Source organism: Vicugna pacos, unplaced genomic scaffold (genome assembly GCF_048564905.1).
Source record: "Vicugna pacos unplaced genomic scaffold, VicPac4 scaffold_105, whole genome shotgun sequence".
NCBI lineage: Eukaryota > Metazoa > Chordata > Mammalia > Artiodactyla > Camelidae > Vicugna > Vicugna pacos.
Genome location: NW_027328785.1, coordinates 3,645,924 through 3,660,308, shown reverse-complemented (window position 1 = coordinate 3,660,308; position 14,385 = coordinate 3,645,924). Strand labels below are relative to the sequence as shown.

The following is a 14,385-nucleotide window of genomic DNA, read 5'->3' as shown; positions in this document are numbered from 1 at the left end:
TGCATGGTCTGGGCTTTCCTCCAACCCAGGCACAGCCCTGCCACCCCTCAGCCTCAGTCTGCAGCCCTCGAGAAGATCTAATTCACATGCAAGGCTGTGAACACCAGCTAAGAATGACGACTCCCAACGTGTATCTCTAGTCCGGCTCCTTCACTTGAGCCCCAGGCTCATCGAACCGAGTGCCTCTTTGAAGTCCTAACTTGGATGAAAAATGGCATCTTAAAAATGCCTCATGTCCACCATTTACTCTGGAATTCGATTCCTGGCAGGTATCTCCCAGACTCCCCATTTTAGTAACAGCCCCAGCACCCACCTAGTTGTCTGAGGTCACATTCAATTTCCACTCTTCCCTCCCCCCGGCCCTGCCCTGCAATCAGTCCTGTTATTCATGACAATAGGTCCATCTCAAGTGTGGTTCTGCAGGGACCATGGTCAGAACCCCACAAGCTCATAGCATGGTGCACTGAATAACAGTCCTCCGTAGGGTGCTCCCCGGCGGGGGAGGCATCTCCTGCCACTGGACACCTCAGAAGGCACTGGATTCTCACACAGGAGGCCCAGGAGAAGGGACTCAAGGTTCTCCCGTGGTCTGAGCTTTGAAGGGCCCGAGGTCTGGGGGAGCTCCTAATTAGCAGACACACTTGAAAGTGAGCAGATGAGGATGTGGGAACCCAGGCAAGGCTGTTCTCACTCCAACTCCTGGGCTCATGGGAGCCACGGGAAAGGCCTGTGTCCAGGGTACAGCCCGGCCATCACAGATCCCAGCCTGCAATTGCCAACCCGGACAGCCTAGACTCCATCTACTTGCGACATTTACTTCTGTTCTGTTCCCCACCCAGAATGTGATGGACTCATTCAGATATTCTGGCCTGTCTCAAGCGAGACAAATTCAGTGAAAAATGAAGTGTCCACATTTGGACCAGAGCATGAAAGGAGAAACAAGGCCTCATGGTCAGCATGATGGTGGTGGCCACACCCTTCCACCGGGTGAGATGAACCATGGTGAGGGTGAGAATCCAAGGTCCTAGGTCGGCCAAATCATCTTCCTTCATGGTTGTCTGGGGTGTTGGAGACTGACTACCACAAACTAATGACACGGCCGTCAGTGGTGAACGTCAGCTGCAACAGAAACGGATTCAGCTATTTACTACCAACATGGGTTAAAAGTAAATCCCTGGGTAGGAAGGTCTGCACGGCTGCTGAGGCAAACCACAGACCCAGCTCTGAATGCCCACTGGCTGGAGCAGAGAGGAAGCTACGGCCCTTTTAGCTGTCCCTGTGTCCAACAGATCCAGGTGAGCCAGCTACTTAGGAGAAGGCCATGTTGTCCTGATACTCAGAAAAACCAGCCTCGTAAAGGGAACAAAATAGTGGCATGGATTTTAGACCCAATTCGGCCCCTTTATGAAGGCAAAGTAAAGTAAATGGCACGGGGAAGTTGAATGCAAAAAAAAAAAATTAAAGAACCAAACGGTGACTGCTTCCTCCAACAGCGTCCCCTGCAGATGCTCACCCCCGAGCCGGCCACTTCCTCACCAGTGACCACCGACCAGGAAGCGCCGTCACGCACGTCACACAGCGACAGCCAGGAACCTCGTGCCGAGCACGTTTGTATAAAAGCAGGAATCGTGCAAGTTGCCGCAGAATTTGACTTTACAAGTTTAAATACTCCATGAAAAGAATCCCTCAGCAGCCGCCTAAATCAATTCGCATCTCACTTCTTCAAAACAATGAAACAAATTTAATAAGGGCGCATTTGTCACCAAATAAAAAGAGGACCAAACAGGTTCCTCAAAGCAAGGATTTTAACAGGTATCAAAAACCAGTGGGTAATGTGCAAACAATGTAAATATTCCAAAAATTAAGAAAATACAAAATGACGAGGATAATACATGGATCAAGACAGCTGTTAAGTTTTTGCTTTTTAAAATGATTGAGACAGCACGGATGGCAATCTGGCTATTTCCAATGCAGGATGTGCACAGCCCACATTTTCAGATGCAACAACATGCTCACTGGGCAGTTCAAGTGAAAAAGGAATAAAGAAAAAGGAAAAGATGAAGACGAGAAAATTAGAAACACACAAGAACTAAAATGATTTTGACAGCATGTACAAGAATTTACGTGAGTGTGTGAGGCCAGGGACGCAGGGATGGTGAAACCCACCCTCACCTCTTGCTCCAGGGAAAGCAGGGGCCTGAGGGGAGCGGTGCTGCCGGACGACCCCAACGTGGTCAGCGCCCCTAACCCAAATTCCACCTACAAGCGTCTAGGCAGATTTTGAGCTACAAATTGTGGTCGCATTTCATTCTGGACCGTTTTACTCACTTCCACCAAGAGTAGCAGGAGAGAATTAGGCTCTGCTCCTTCACCAAAGCATTGTTTAAAAAACTAATGACTGTGGAATACTAAAAGCAACAATGTGGTAAAAGTGACTGGAGGAGAATGTGCTTGACCTGAGCTCACTGGCCGCGTTATCTCACTGACGTTCAGAAGCTGGCTGAGCTCTTATGGTACCAGGACAGACAGACCCACAAGGAGGGAGATTTAATGCGCTGCTGTATTTTGATGCCGGGAGCCATGCCTGGTACATGAGGTTCTGGGTAATCAATGGTGACAGTGTCAAACACTGTGGGCTAAGTACACATTCGGCTACTCCGCCAAGTCCCAAGGGCAGACTTCAAAAGACAAAAACAAGCTGGCATTCTTTGGTGGCTCTGCAGACTCAGAGACAAGCATTTGTTGAGTAAAAATGTCACCAGTGACTCCTATGACAAAAGAGGAGGCACTGGCGTGGGGGCTGGGGCAGGGCTCAAGGCTTCAACTGCTCACTCACCAGTCTGTCCAGGGGGAGAAGGTGGTCCCTGCTTACGTTGCACCGATGCACCTACCTTGACTAATGCCTGGGGCCTCAGCAGGTGTTGACAGGTGAGGTGAACAGAGCCAGACTCGGTGTAGCACGGTGCTGGGAGCTATGCCCTCAGCAGTGCCCAGGCTCCTAAACATACCAGCACATCCCCAAGAAGCAGAAGGGGAGTGCGGGCATGTAGATCACAGGGCCCTGTGAGGACAAGCACAGATCATGGCCACGACAAGCCTCTCCCCTTCCTTAAGCCATACAGGTATATCTGGGAGGAACAGAAAATTCATCCAGAGACCGCTTGGTGGGCTCTCGCAGGTGGGACTCGGGTCCACTTCTCTTCTCACTCACAGGGCTGGTCTAGATATTCTTTTTATCAATTCTCTAGCATCTTCTCCTCCAACTTACCAACAACCAGAAAGTAGGATCTGATCTTAGGTAAGTTCAAGAATCACAGAGCACTGCCTTCACGGCGGGCCCAGCAGCATGTGCCAGGTTCTCGGACCATCACCTGTGGGACCACCATGAGCCCTCTCCAGACACAAGGACAGAGGCCATAGGACGGGGGGACACAGCTTCCCTTACTCTCCCCAGCAAAGGGGGACCACTTCTCGGCAAAGACATCTCACCCTCTTCTGCCCGAGGGACAGCACGATAGATACACCGGGAAACAGAGCAGAAGGTGGGGGGTAGGCAGCCCAAAAGAGCTCGTCTGTACTTCCGAGGCAAAGTGGGGACTTTGACTTAATCACAGGGACAAACTGAGAATGAACATTTCCCTGTTCTGTCCCATACACCGTGATACGCCTTTCCCTGCATAAGGAGTTCATTCGGGAGTCCCTGGCGGTGTTTCTGATGTCCTAACATGGCATGGTGGCTGTCGGGCAAGAAGAGAGGGCCTGAGCCGAACAGGTGCTGGGCCTGAGAGGCAGGAGACACCGGCTCCAGCCCCAGCTCAACCAGTGCCCCGTTCCGCCTCTCGGGGTTAAGCATCTCATCCAAAAGCAAAGGAATGAGACTGTCCCAGGACAGGCTGCCCAACAGAAATGTAATGAGAGCCATGTAAAGAAAGTTTCCCAGTTGCCACGTATAAAATAGTAAACAAAAAAACAAACCAACAAACAAAAAACAAATACTAGAAACTGATTTTAAGAACAGATCTTACTTAATCAACTGTATGTAAAATACTATCATTTTGACATGTAATCAATGTAGGAAGTAAAGAGATAGTTTATATACATTTGCTAGACAAGCCTCAGCGTCTGATGTGCATTTGACCTACAGCATATCTCAGCTCAGTCCAGCCTCCTCCCCAGTGCTCCTAGCATCAGTGGCTTTGGCTAATTTATTGGACAGCAACTCCAGGGTTCCCACCATGGTCCTGGCTGTAAAGCGGGAGTAAGTGTCCACACTAACCCTAAAAGGATCTCTCTGAAACAAAGGCGGATTCACTTTGAAATGTCTGTAAACCAGCGGGCTGCACCTCCCTCCCCCCTTGGCTACAAGACAGACTTCTTCCTTGCTGATCCCTTTCTGGATGTAGGGAAGCAATCCGGCACAAAGCCAGGGTGGGCTGGCCTCCAGGTAAACTTACCTGCTGTCTGTGTCCAGTCCCATGAAGTCCTCCTTCTCAAACAGGATGCAGAGGAGGGGAATCTTGCCCCAAAATTCTTGTGGCCACCATCCAGCCACTTGGACTTGAGCAAGATGAAGAGTGACTCAGTGAAGTCCTCGATCCTCTTCTCCACCACCCTGCAGTCCTCGTAGATTGAAGGACACATCGGTGAACGGCTGCTCGGCTACCTCCCCATGCAGCACAAAGACAAAGAGCTGAGAGTCATTAAGTGCGGTGCCATACAGCCCCTCTGCACGTGCAGCTTCTCCAAGGCCTTGGCAGAGAGACAGTTGGTAATGGTGACAAGGCCCACGACTTTGCCGTGTGTCTGGAAGACGCTCCACCCATTCTCGGGCACATAGTGGTGCCTGTAGTGGATACAGAATGTCCACTGGGAGCCGCATGGGCTGATATGGCACACCGAGGTGAGTAGCTGATAGATGCAAAAGAAATTCTCCTCTGAGATGATCTCCATTGGTTGGACCACAACGGGACGAGTCTGGTGGTCCTCAGCACACTGCACGTAGTCAGGGATGCTCATGTTGCTGGCCCTGCCGAGAGGGGTGAGGAGATCGAGGTACATACTCTGCTGTGTGCTACGGGCCCATCTGGGTTGCTGTGACCTGGTGTGTACCAGCCAGAAGGCAAGGGAAGCCAAAGCAAATCCGGGGGTACAGTTTGTCCTCAGAGTCTGCACATGGCTAATGTATCTCGGATCATATTACCCAGCTTTTGGTCTAGGCTTCCTGCCTCTGCAGAGAAGGGTCATTTCTTATTTTCTATTTCCAAGCACCTAGCAAGGCCCTGATGCAAAGTCACTGCTCAAAAATGCTGAATAAAAAATGAACAGAGAAAATGCTTTCCCCAAACCCCTTCAGCAGAATATAAAGAAAAGGACCACAGTAGGATTAAAAGATCTGGATTTGTATCCAAATTATTTGATCCCCTAAGCTTCATAATAATGGATAAGAAAACTTGCCTAGGGGAAGAGGATACAGTTCAGTGGTACAGCACATTTTTACCATGTACGAGGTCCTGGGTTCAAAACCCAGTACCTCATTTTAAAAAATGAAACAAATAAATACACGTAATTACCCTCCTGAAAAAGTATTTTTTAATTCAAAAGTCAAAAAACACCTTGCAATTGACACAACATTGTAAACTTGACTATACTTCAATTAAAAAAAAAATCCTTGCCTTACAAGAATATATCTGAATTACGGATGTTTGCAAATGTAAAATGTCTAGGGTACCACCTGCATAAAAAGAGGTGACTGTACAAATGTACTATCCCTCCTTAATGAGCTATACTTCCTTTCGGAGGGTTATAACCTCTCAGAGCTAATTTTCTCAGATTAAAAAATATAAACATTGCCTGATTCTCAGTAGTGATGAATAATCAGATAAGCCAAAGAAAGCATATGACCCACAGAGTTTACTCAATAAATGTTTGTTGAATGAATGAATAAACAAGCAAGTGAATGCTGCTCCCTGCCACAGACCATCATAATGGTACTGCCTGGAAATCCCAAGCCCACGTTCACCCGACTCTGCACTAACAAAGTGGGTGACCTGGGTAGGCCTGTGTGATTCTCTAAGCCCCAGTTTAATCATGAATAGAAATAAGGGCAATAACACAAACCTCAAATTGTTAGTGAGTCAGTAATGAATTGTACCTCACCATTGCAAGATGGAACCATGAAGGAAAACTGGGCAAAAGGATCCATAAGCCCTCTCCATATAATCTCTTACTACCACATGGGAATCAACATTACATCTCAAAATAAAAAGTCTAATTTTTTAAAGAGGTTATTGAGGTTAGGTGAGCTCACTGTCTCAAATTAGGAACACACAGTACAAATAGGTCAATGCCCAGCCCATGAGATACACTCAGTTATCATTCCCACTGGACCCACTGGTACCTCCAACTTCAGAGCAAGAGAATGGGTCCTCGTGGCAACAGGCCACAGCACCTGAAGCTAACAAAGCTAATGGTGTCCATTTCAAAGAGCCCCTGAAACCACCCTTGTTCTAATTTTCTATTTGTAATTTTTACTCCTTTTCATTAAATAGAAACTCCCAATTCCATAGAATTCTTACCAGATATCATGATGGCAGCCCTTCAAAGCCTGACCAAAGAGATCATGATGGCAGAACTTCTTGGTGAAACAATAAAATGAAAAGCTATTTCCACAAGACCTCTGAGAAAATCTACAAGGGAACTTCATCCTGGACTGAGGAAGAGGACTGGGGAGGAGGGGGTAAACTGGGGCACAGAGAACTATGGCCCACCTGTCCCACAATGGGCTTCAGACTCACCCTCACCCTCCAGGAACTTAAAATACACACAGACAGTCTGCTATGGACAAGATTTTTTTTAAACAAATCCCTGAATCCCTAGCAGGTCTTGTTTCTACCGAGACACAAATGGCTTATGTGTATAATGTTTCACAAAAGCCTTAAAATATTATCACCCCAACTTGACACATCAAGAAACTGAGGTAGAGAAGTTTATCACATTCTACAAGATTAGAGAGAGGCCACGTCAGTCACCATATTTAAATCCAAGCCCCTGCTCCAGTGCTCACACTAGAAAGTGTGACATACTGCCCCTTTCCTGCCCTCTCCCTGCAATCAATCTCTGAAGAGTCTTTTCTGTTTCACCTGGGATCACAATCACATTCATATTCCACAAAGAGCTATGTCACTCCTTGGAGGACTTATCAAAATCTAAAGGGTTGGGCTTAGAGGAGAGATTTGCATTTTCTGTTTCTCAAAGGAAACATGGCTTTAAAAGAAACTGAAAAGTACTTATCAAGTCTAAGCCCTCATTGTGCAGAGAAAGAACCGGAGGCTCAGATGAGTAGAGGAAAGGGCCTTATTAACAAATATTGCCTCAGCGCAGCACCAAGCCAGCCCTGGGCCCTTCTGGGGGAGGATCTGGGAGGCCCAGGAGAATGAGTGTAATAAAACAGAAAGAGAAGAAGCATACAATTCCCTGTCTCTACACCACCATACCATGAATTTCCACCAAATTACCCAGTATGGGTGCAGCCAATATTAAGGTTGTCTAAACAGGTTATAGAACCCTGGAATTCTCAACCATAGTTGAAATTCCAAAATTTACTGTGCCTTTTTCCCAGTTCAAGCATCAATTCAGTGGGCACTCTGTACCAGGGACTACAGAGGCCTGAATTTGTCCCAAATACAGATCTCTATTACCACGTGTGCAAACCACATAAAGGCCACCAGAATAAAAGCACCCACAGATAAGATGAAATTACTGAAACTGAAAGCAGCCAAAGAGCATATATTACTAGGAAAAACGGTGCTCCTATAAATGGACTCATGAACATAGAAAGTAAACTGTGTTTAGCAGGCAGGGAAGGGGGGATTAACAGATACAAATTAGTAAATATAAAATAAATGACAAGGACCTGCTGTATAACACAGGGAACTATATTCAATTTCTTGTAATGAGTTATACTAAAAACAATCTAAAACATATATATACATATGCATATGTTTATAACTGAATCTCTTCTGTACACCTGAAACTAACATTGTAAATTGACTAAACTTAAATAAAAAAGAATTTAAAAAAATAAGTAAAAATAAAAGCAACGCCCATTAAGAAAAAATAAAAGAACATTCTAATCCCCTTAACTGTATGTGGTGGAGAATTCTGGTTGCAAGCACCAAGTCCACTGGATCACTCCAGCACTGGCTGTCACTCTTTCTGACCATCAGAGAGTCACTTGCTTCACTGAGGTTACTTTTCTCTTCTGTGAAAGGCTACAGTTGCAACTAACAATGTATAGAATCTCATCATTCACAAGTACAACAAGTAGTGAGGACTTCCCATGGGCCAGTCACTGGACAGATGAAAAGATAGGGTCCCAGATATATTCATGGGTAGAAGAAGTTTATGCCATAAAGACATTAATTCTTCCAGTTTTGATAGACAGATTCATTGCAATTCTGATTAGAATTCCTACCAGATTTTTCTTGGAATGTAACAAGTTAATTTATGATCAGGAATAGCCAAGAAATTTCTTTAGAACCACCACTTCGGAGGGGTGGATAGGTCATTCATTTCCACTGGTCTTTCTGAAGTGATGAAAACGTTCTGGAATAATAATGGTTGCACAACTGTGAATATGCTAAAAGCTGCTGAATTGTACCATTTAAATGGATGGAATTCATGGTGTGTGAACTATATCACAATAACACTGTTACATGAAGAAATATTTCTTGACAATTATTTTTCTGTTTATACCACTAGTCTATCACACAATTTAAGAAAAACAAAAAACCAAAACAAACCAAACTGTGCCAGGAGCTCTTTAGGACTGCAATATCCCTGGGTCTCCAAGGCCTCTGGTGGTGCTGTTCCTCTTAACACACACTAGCTGGGCTGTGCTAGTTAGGGACTGTAACTATCTTTTGAAAATCGAGGATCACTCCTTTCACCCTGGGAGAGGGAAGGAAGGAGGATGTCACAGCCTCATGCCTTCAGCTCATTTTTAACAGAACCAAGCCCTGCTTTCACCACTGTAATCACTCTCACTATAAAAACACGTGACATCAACAAGCACAGCCATGATAACACCTGAAAGTGTTAAAAGTACTTACCTGCAGCAGAAAAACTGAGGGAGGAGACAGAAGCTCGCTCAGCACTGAGGCTCCCTTTTTCCGACTCCAACTGGAGAATCAGGGCGTTACAGCCAGAGGTTCTCAGCCCAGGGAGCAGTGCCCAGGCCACTGAGCTGGTCCTCCGGGAGCGGGAAAGGGAGAGGAGGGCTGCCCCGGGGGGGAGGGAAAGGGGAGGGACGCGGGCTGCAGCCCTGCTCGGAGGTCAGCCCCAGCCCCAGCCCCAGCCACCCGCCCCGTCCGTGTCCGCAGTCCCCGCCCGCCCGGACACAGCCATCCCAGGGGCGTGAACGGGCCGGCGGCCAAGGAGAGGAAGCCAGGGAGGAGAGGACTCGCGGGCGGGAGAGGGGAAGGGGACGCCAGCCGCGGACTGAGGGGATCCCGGCTGGGTGAGAGGTGGCAGGGGCACACCTGGCCCTTGGCAGCTGTGGCCGGGGCGCCGGGGCAGGTGGCGCGGGTAGAGGGGTCTGGCCTGAGCAATTCATCTGAACACGGGCTGCCTGGCGCCCTTGGGGACTGTGACAGGCGGACCGCCCTCCCGCAACCGCCTGACCACTTTCCCGGGAGCCCCCCACCTTGCACTTCCACAGCCAGAGGCCCCGGCCCCAGACAGGAACCAAAGTCCTACCGGGCGACAGAGTTGAGAAAACTTTCGGCCCGATCCCCGGCTAGGATATAGAGCTTCCAACCAGCGGACCACTTGGCACTGACTGCGCATGCGCAGGAGGGCCAGCGATCCTCTCTGGGTTCTGTGAGAGAAGGTGGGACAGGGAGGGAGGGAGGGAGAAGATGGGAGCGGGTGGAGAGGACGGGAAAATTGGAGAGATACAGATGGACTCGATGAGCATAGAGTAGGGAGGGATCTGGAGAGGAGAGGGTCTTAGCGGAGTTGGAGAGAAAAAGCTTTACCTCTGGGGCACCCCTAGGCGGCAGACCTGCCTCTGTACCCTTCTGTAACCCTTCAAGTTCCGCAGCTCAAATTTTACCTCCCTGATCCAGCCCTCCATGGGATGCATCTGCAGAAACTCTATGGGGATCACACCCATTGCCCCCACGCGGACCTGGGTTTTCTCTTGCTCTGAGAACCAAGCACCCGCAGGTGTTGTCGCTCAGAATTACCTTGGAAAGGTACATAATCCCCTTTTACACGCTGGGAAACAGGCAGGCAGGATCACTGCCTTAGCTCCACTGTCCCAGGTGTTGGGCTGGCGGGGAGCGGGATGGTACAAGATCAGAGCCCCAGACAGAGCAGACTGCCTGAGTGTTGGTGCATAGTCCCCATCCCTCCTGGGTAAACCATACCCAACCCTAGTGGAAACATCAAGGGCTCACAGTAGTTCCCTGGGTGTGGGAGAGCTGTCCTCATGTGAAGGAAAAGTCCAGCTGGGCTAACAAGCTAAGTCACAAATCTAAGTGTGATAAGTGTCGGTTTAATGATCTAAATTCTGCTGGGCTATCTCATATATCTGAAGTTTAGTGTCAGTTTATTGGGCTAACAACCTAACTCGTAATTCCAAGCTCAACAAGTGTCAGTAATGTGATCTGCTACAAATTGATAAGCTCCAGTGTACTGATTCCTTGCTTTTTGTTATTTGAGCCTTATTGGCTAATTCCCCCTTACTTGTAATTAAGCCTTTAAAACCTCATGTGCACGTCTTGGAGGTGCTCAGAACTTCAGAGCAGGAGCCCCACTGAGCCCACCGGCATAATACTTCTGAGTACACCAACACCCCGATTGGTGCTTTTCTTGGCTGGCCTGTTTCCATAACACTCAGCTCCAGTGCCCAGCTTTCTAGGTAGATAGGAGTGTTACCAAGTCGAAATTCTTTCTCCTCAGTGCAGGACAGGACAATAAGTTGGGAGACCAGATGTTGGGGCATGGAATAGCAAGTTTCTGTAGACCTAGATGGCAAACTAATGTCCTGGAAAACCATCTCCCCAAGTCACAATTCAGGATCCTTTCCTATGTGCTTGGTTGTTGCAAACTTCTTAGTGTAGGAATTCCTTCTTGTTAGAATCCTTTGTTCTTGCAGCTATCTGCGTGGGTCAGATCCCTGCAAACCTCCAACAAAACAAACGTTATTTTCTATTCTGCAATTTGCTATCTTTAAATGAATGAAAAAGTGTTAAATATCCTTAAAGGTCAGAGGCTTCAGAATAGGCTCTCCTGTATATTTCAGGCTCCAGGCGACATTGATTACAAGCAAGATGAAGCCTAGGAGACAGAGCATAGGGTTAAATTCAAAGGAACAGATCTAATATGGAGTCAGATTTGTTCTGTTCTATTACCCGGCCAGAAGCCACTTGAGGATTTAAATCCGTTTAAGTTAAAAATAACTAAAATTTTAAAGGAATTTACATACATAGGTGGGAATGTGCAAAGCGTATCTGGAACAGCACCCAAAGGATAGCAAACAGTGGCATCTCCAGAGAGGGCTGAAAGAACAGAAGATGAGGGAAAACTTTCACTTGTGTATTTTTGTGCTCTGTTTGAGTTTTTTTTTTAACCATTTGCTTGTATTTCTTTTTCAGTTAAAAAAACTGTGTAATGGAACAAAGGAGTAACTAGCATAGCAAATACAGCAGCCATGGAATCACTGAGTCATCACTTTTGATTTAAGCCAGAAAGCATTTATTGACTCTCTCCAATGTGCAGTCGTGTTTTAAGAATTCTTTTAATATAATTATTACTATTATTATTATTACTACTACTACTACTGCTACTACTATTAATATTACTATTATTACTATTATTTTATGAAATAATAACATGGTTTATCTCACCCCTGCCCATGGCTGGTGAAAAACCAACTGAGTTTTTCTTGAGTTATTTTCCAAGGAGTAGAGATGAGTTTATAAACAGAACACATCTTCAGGGTAAAACAGGCAGAGTGCTTTTCCAGCAGGCCAGACAGCTATGAAGGGTTTTCAACAGAGGCGCCCAGAAGCTGAGAGAGAAAGCCTCCAGGACACTACAAAAAGCTGCCCAAACTGCCTTCTCCATGGCACTACTGAAATAGGAAAGAACAAATCTGACTCCATATTTGATCTGTACCTTTGACTTTAACAAAACCAAGTTAATATGCTCCGGTCTTTTCATGGGTTATGATGTGACAGAGGAGATGGACAGGTCAACAAGGAACCACTCTGCCGTGATTACAGAGCCGGAGAAAGGGATGGGCTGCAAGATGTATGACGCAGCCGCAACTGTGCCCGTGCTTCTAGGCAGGTATCCAAAATCGCCTCGACAAGGTGTCAAACACTTGTGCCCACGTCCTCATCAAAAGACATGTATTAAAGACAAATGGAACCATATAAAAGGCCAATACCCTTGCTGGGTACACCGTCCAAAGAACAAAGTCTCAATTTGACAACTGGCCATCTCGGTTCCCTGGGATTCATTCTTGAAGAACCTTAAAAACCACTCCTCTGCCCTCAAGAAGTGCTCCATATTTGTCCTATCTTTGGCTCAGGGATGGAACACGTTCAAGTGAACTTTAATGTCTGCACAGATTTGACTGTCTTTCTCCAGGTTCACTTGTCCATTCCAAAGAGGCCTGAGCTAAGCCCATCCTCCGTAAGATCTATTCCCTCCAGTGACAGCTCATTGAGCCTGCAATTAAAAGCCAAGTGAACAAGACTGTCCTCAGCTAAAAAGTTCACCCACCCTTCACTGTTTTCTTAATCTCCTCTCCTGGCTAATTGCAACAGACTAACACCTCCCTCCACCAAGATACCCAACTATGTCATTTTGTCTCCCCAAAGAGAAAGTAAGGTCCATAAAAGAGGAGACAACTCCATAGTCACCTCTGAATTCTTAGCATATAGTAATGTCAATAAATAGAACTCAGATTATTGCTACTTTCCTTTAAAACCTTTCTGGTTATTTGAATGAGACCTTGGAAGAGAGGTGTTTGCTGTCCAGTATCTTGATCCACAAGACTCTGGAGGCCTTTTTCGGAATAGCTGTTCACTGATTCATTCAAAACACAACTTATCAATCAAGGAGTAGCTGTGCTTTTCTGCCAGGAGTTTGTGGTCACTCTCATGCCAGAACTGCTTTAAACTATATCCTTACTTTGGATTTGTTATTTTCCCCCTCTTCCAAAAAATTGACTTTCCTTACTTTCTTGTCTTGAGGAATTTTCTTTTTCCTCTTTCACCCTTTAGTAAACCAAGATTCTCAGGATGGGCAAGGCCCATTATATGATCACCCATCCAACTCCTAGTGTGAGAGGACTGGGGCTAAACTCCTGCCCTCCTGTCAAGGCAACTGAAAATCAGTTCAGGAGCCAACCAGCACACCACGGATTCTAACGCTCACTTATCTCCCAGAATCCCTGTTTTCTCGTTTGTCTTGGCTTCTGAGGATTTCCCCTTTCTTGACAATGAGTTGTGCAGCATGAAAGATGAGGAAGGAAGGTTTTATTTCTCAATCAGCATTTTAAGAAACTTGTCTAATGAAGGTTTCCAAGAGGTTATACAACCCTCCATTGCCGAGACAGAAAACACACTAGACATTTTCTAAATTTAGCTCTCATGTGCATTTTTTCTTTGCTTTTGTTTTCTTAACTGCTAACAGACATTATTTAATTAAAAAAAAATAAGGCCCCAAAAAGGATAGAACACTGAAGGGGCAAACAAAATTAAAGGGCAAAGACAGAAAAATGATAACTACTCTACAAAGTTAATATAATACATACACTATGTATCAGATCAGCAATTCTCAGTAACAGCTAATTGAAACATGACCATGAGGTAAAATTTCTCTCCTGTCAGGACATGGCCAACAGAAAATACAATTAAACCAACAAACTAATATCCTAAGTCTGGCGAGGTACAGAAGGCTACAAGCTAAATGTGTCTTCTTCTGGAAAAGAAGGAGACACACAAGCTCTTCTCTGTGGAGCCGGAGCCCACGGGAGGACGGTGAAGTGAGCTCTGTAAGTACCCAATTAGCAAAGTGAGTGATGAATAAATAGACGTGAGCTTTGTTGACAGTGATGATACTACTATTCATTTGTCCTTTAAAGTATGACTTCACTTTCAGTGATCAATACATCGGTGTCCTCAGGAGTTGAGATTTTAGGAAAATGCACAGCCTGGGCCCAGACCTCCTCTTTAAGCTCGTGACTCTGCGTAGATATCTCAAGGGCACTCGCAACTCAACCTGCAAAGAGCTGACTTCACGGTGCTCCTCCCATAGCCGTCCTGCCCAGGGCTCCTAGTCGGAGGGTAAGGTCTCCCTGCGTCTCCC

General features: G+C 46.3%; 1 protein-coding gene across 2 annotated transcripts in view; it reads right to left on the bottom strand.

The window, feature by feature from the left end:
* LOC140694833 (trafficking protein particle complex subunit 9-like) overlaps positions 1–14,385 on the bottom strand; it is a 103,565-nt gene that overhangs the window by 44,419 nt on the left and 44,761 nt on the right. The window contains exon 1 of one of the 2 annotated variants that reach the window (XM_072957885.1): positions 4,455–4,779. The exons of the other annotated variant lie outside the window; for it this stretch is intronic. Within the exon in view, the coding sequence (XP_072813986.1) occupies positions 4,455–4,641 (187 nt within the window). The 5' untranslated portion in view covers positions 4,642–4,779. Of the gene's footprint in view, positions 1–4,454; positions 4,780–14,385 lie in introns of those variants that run through there. 2 annotated transcript variants of the gene reach the window in all.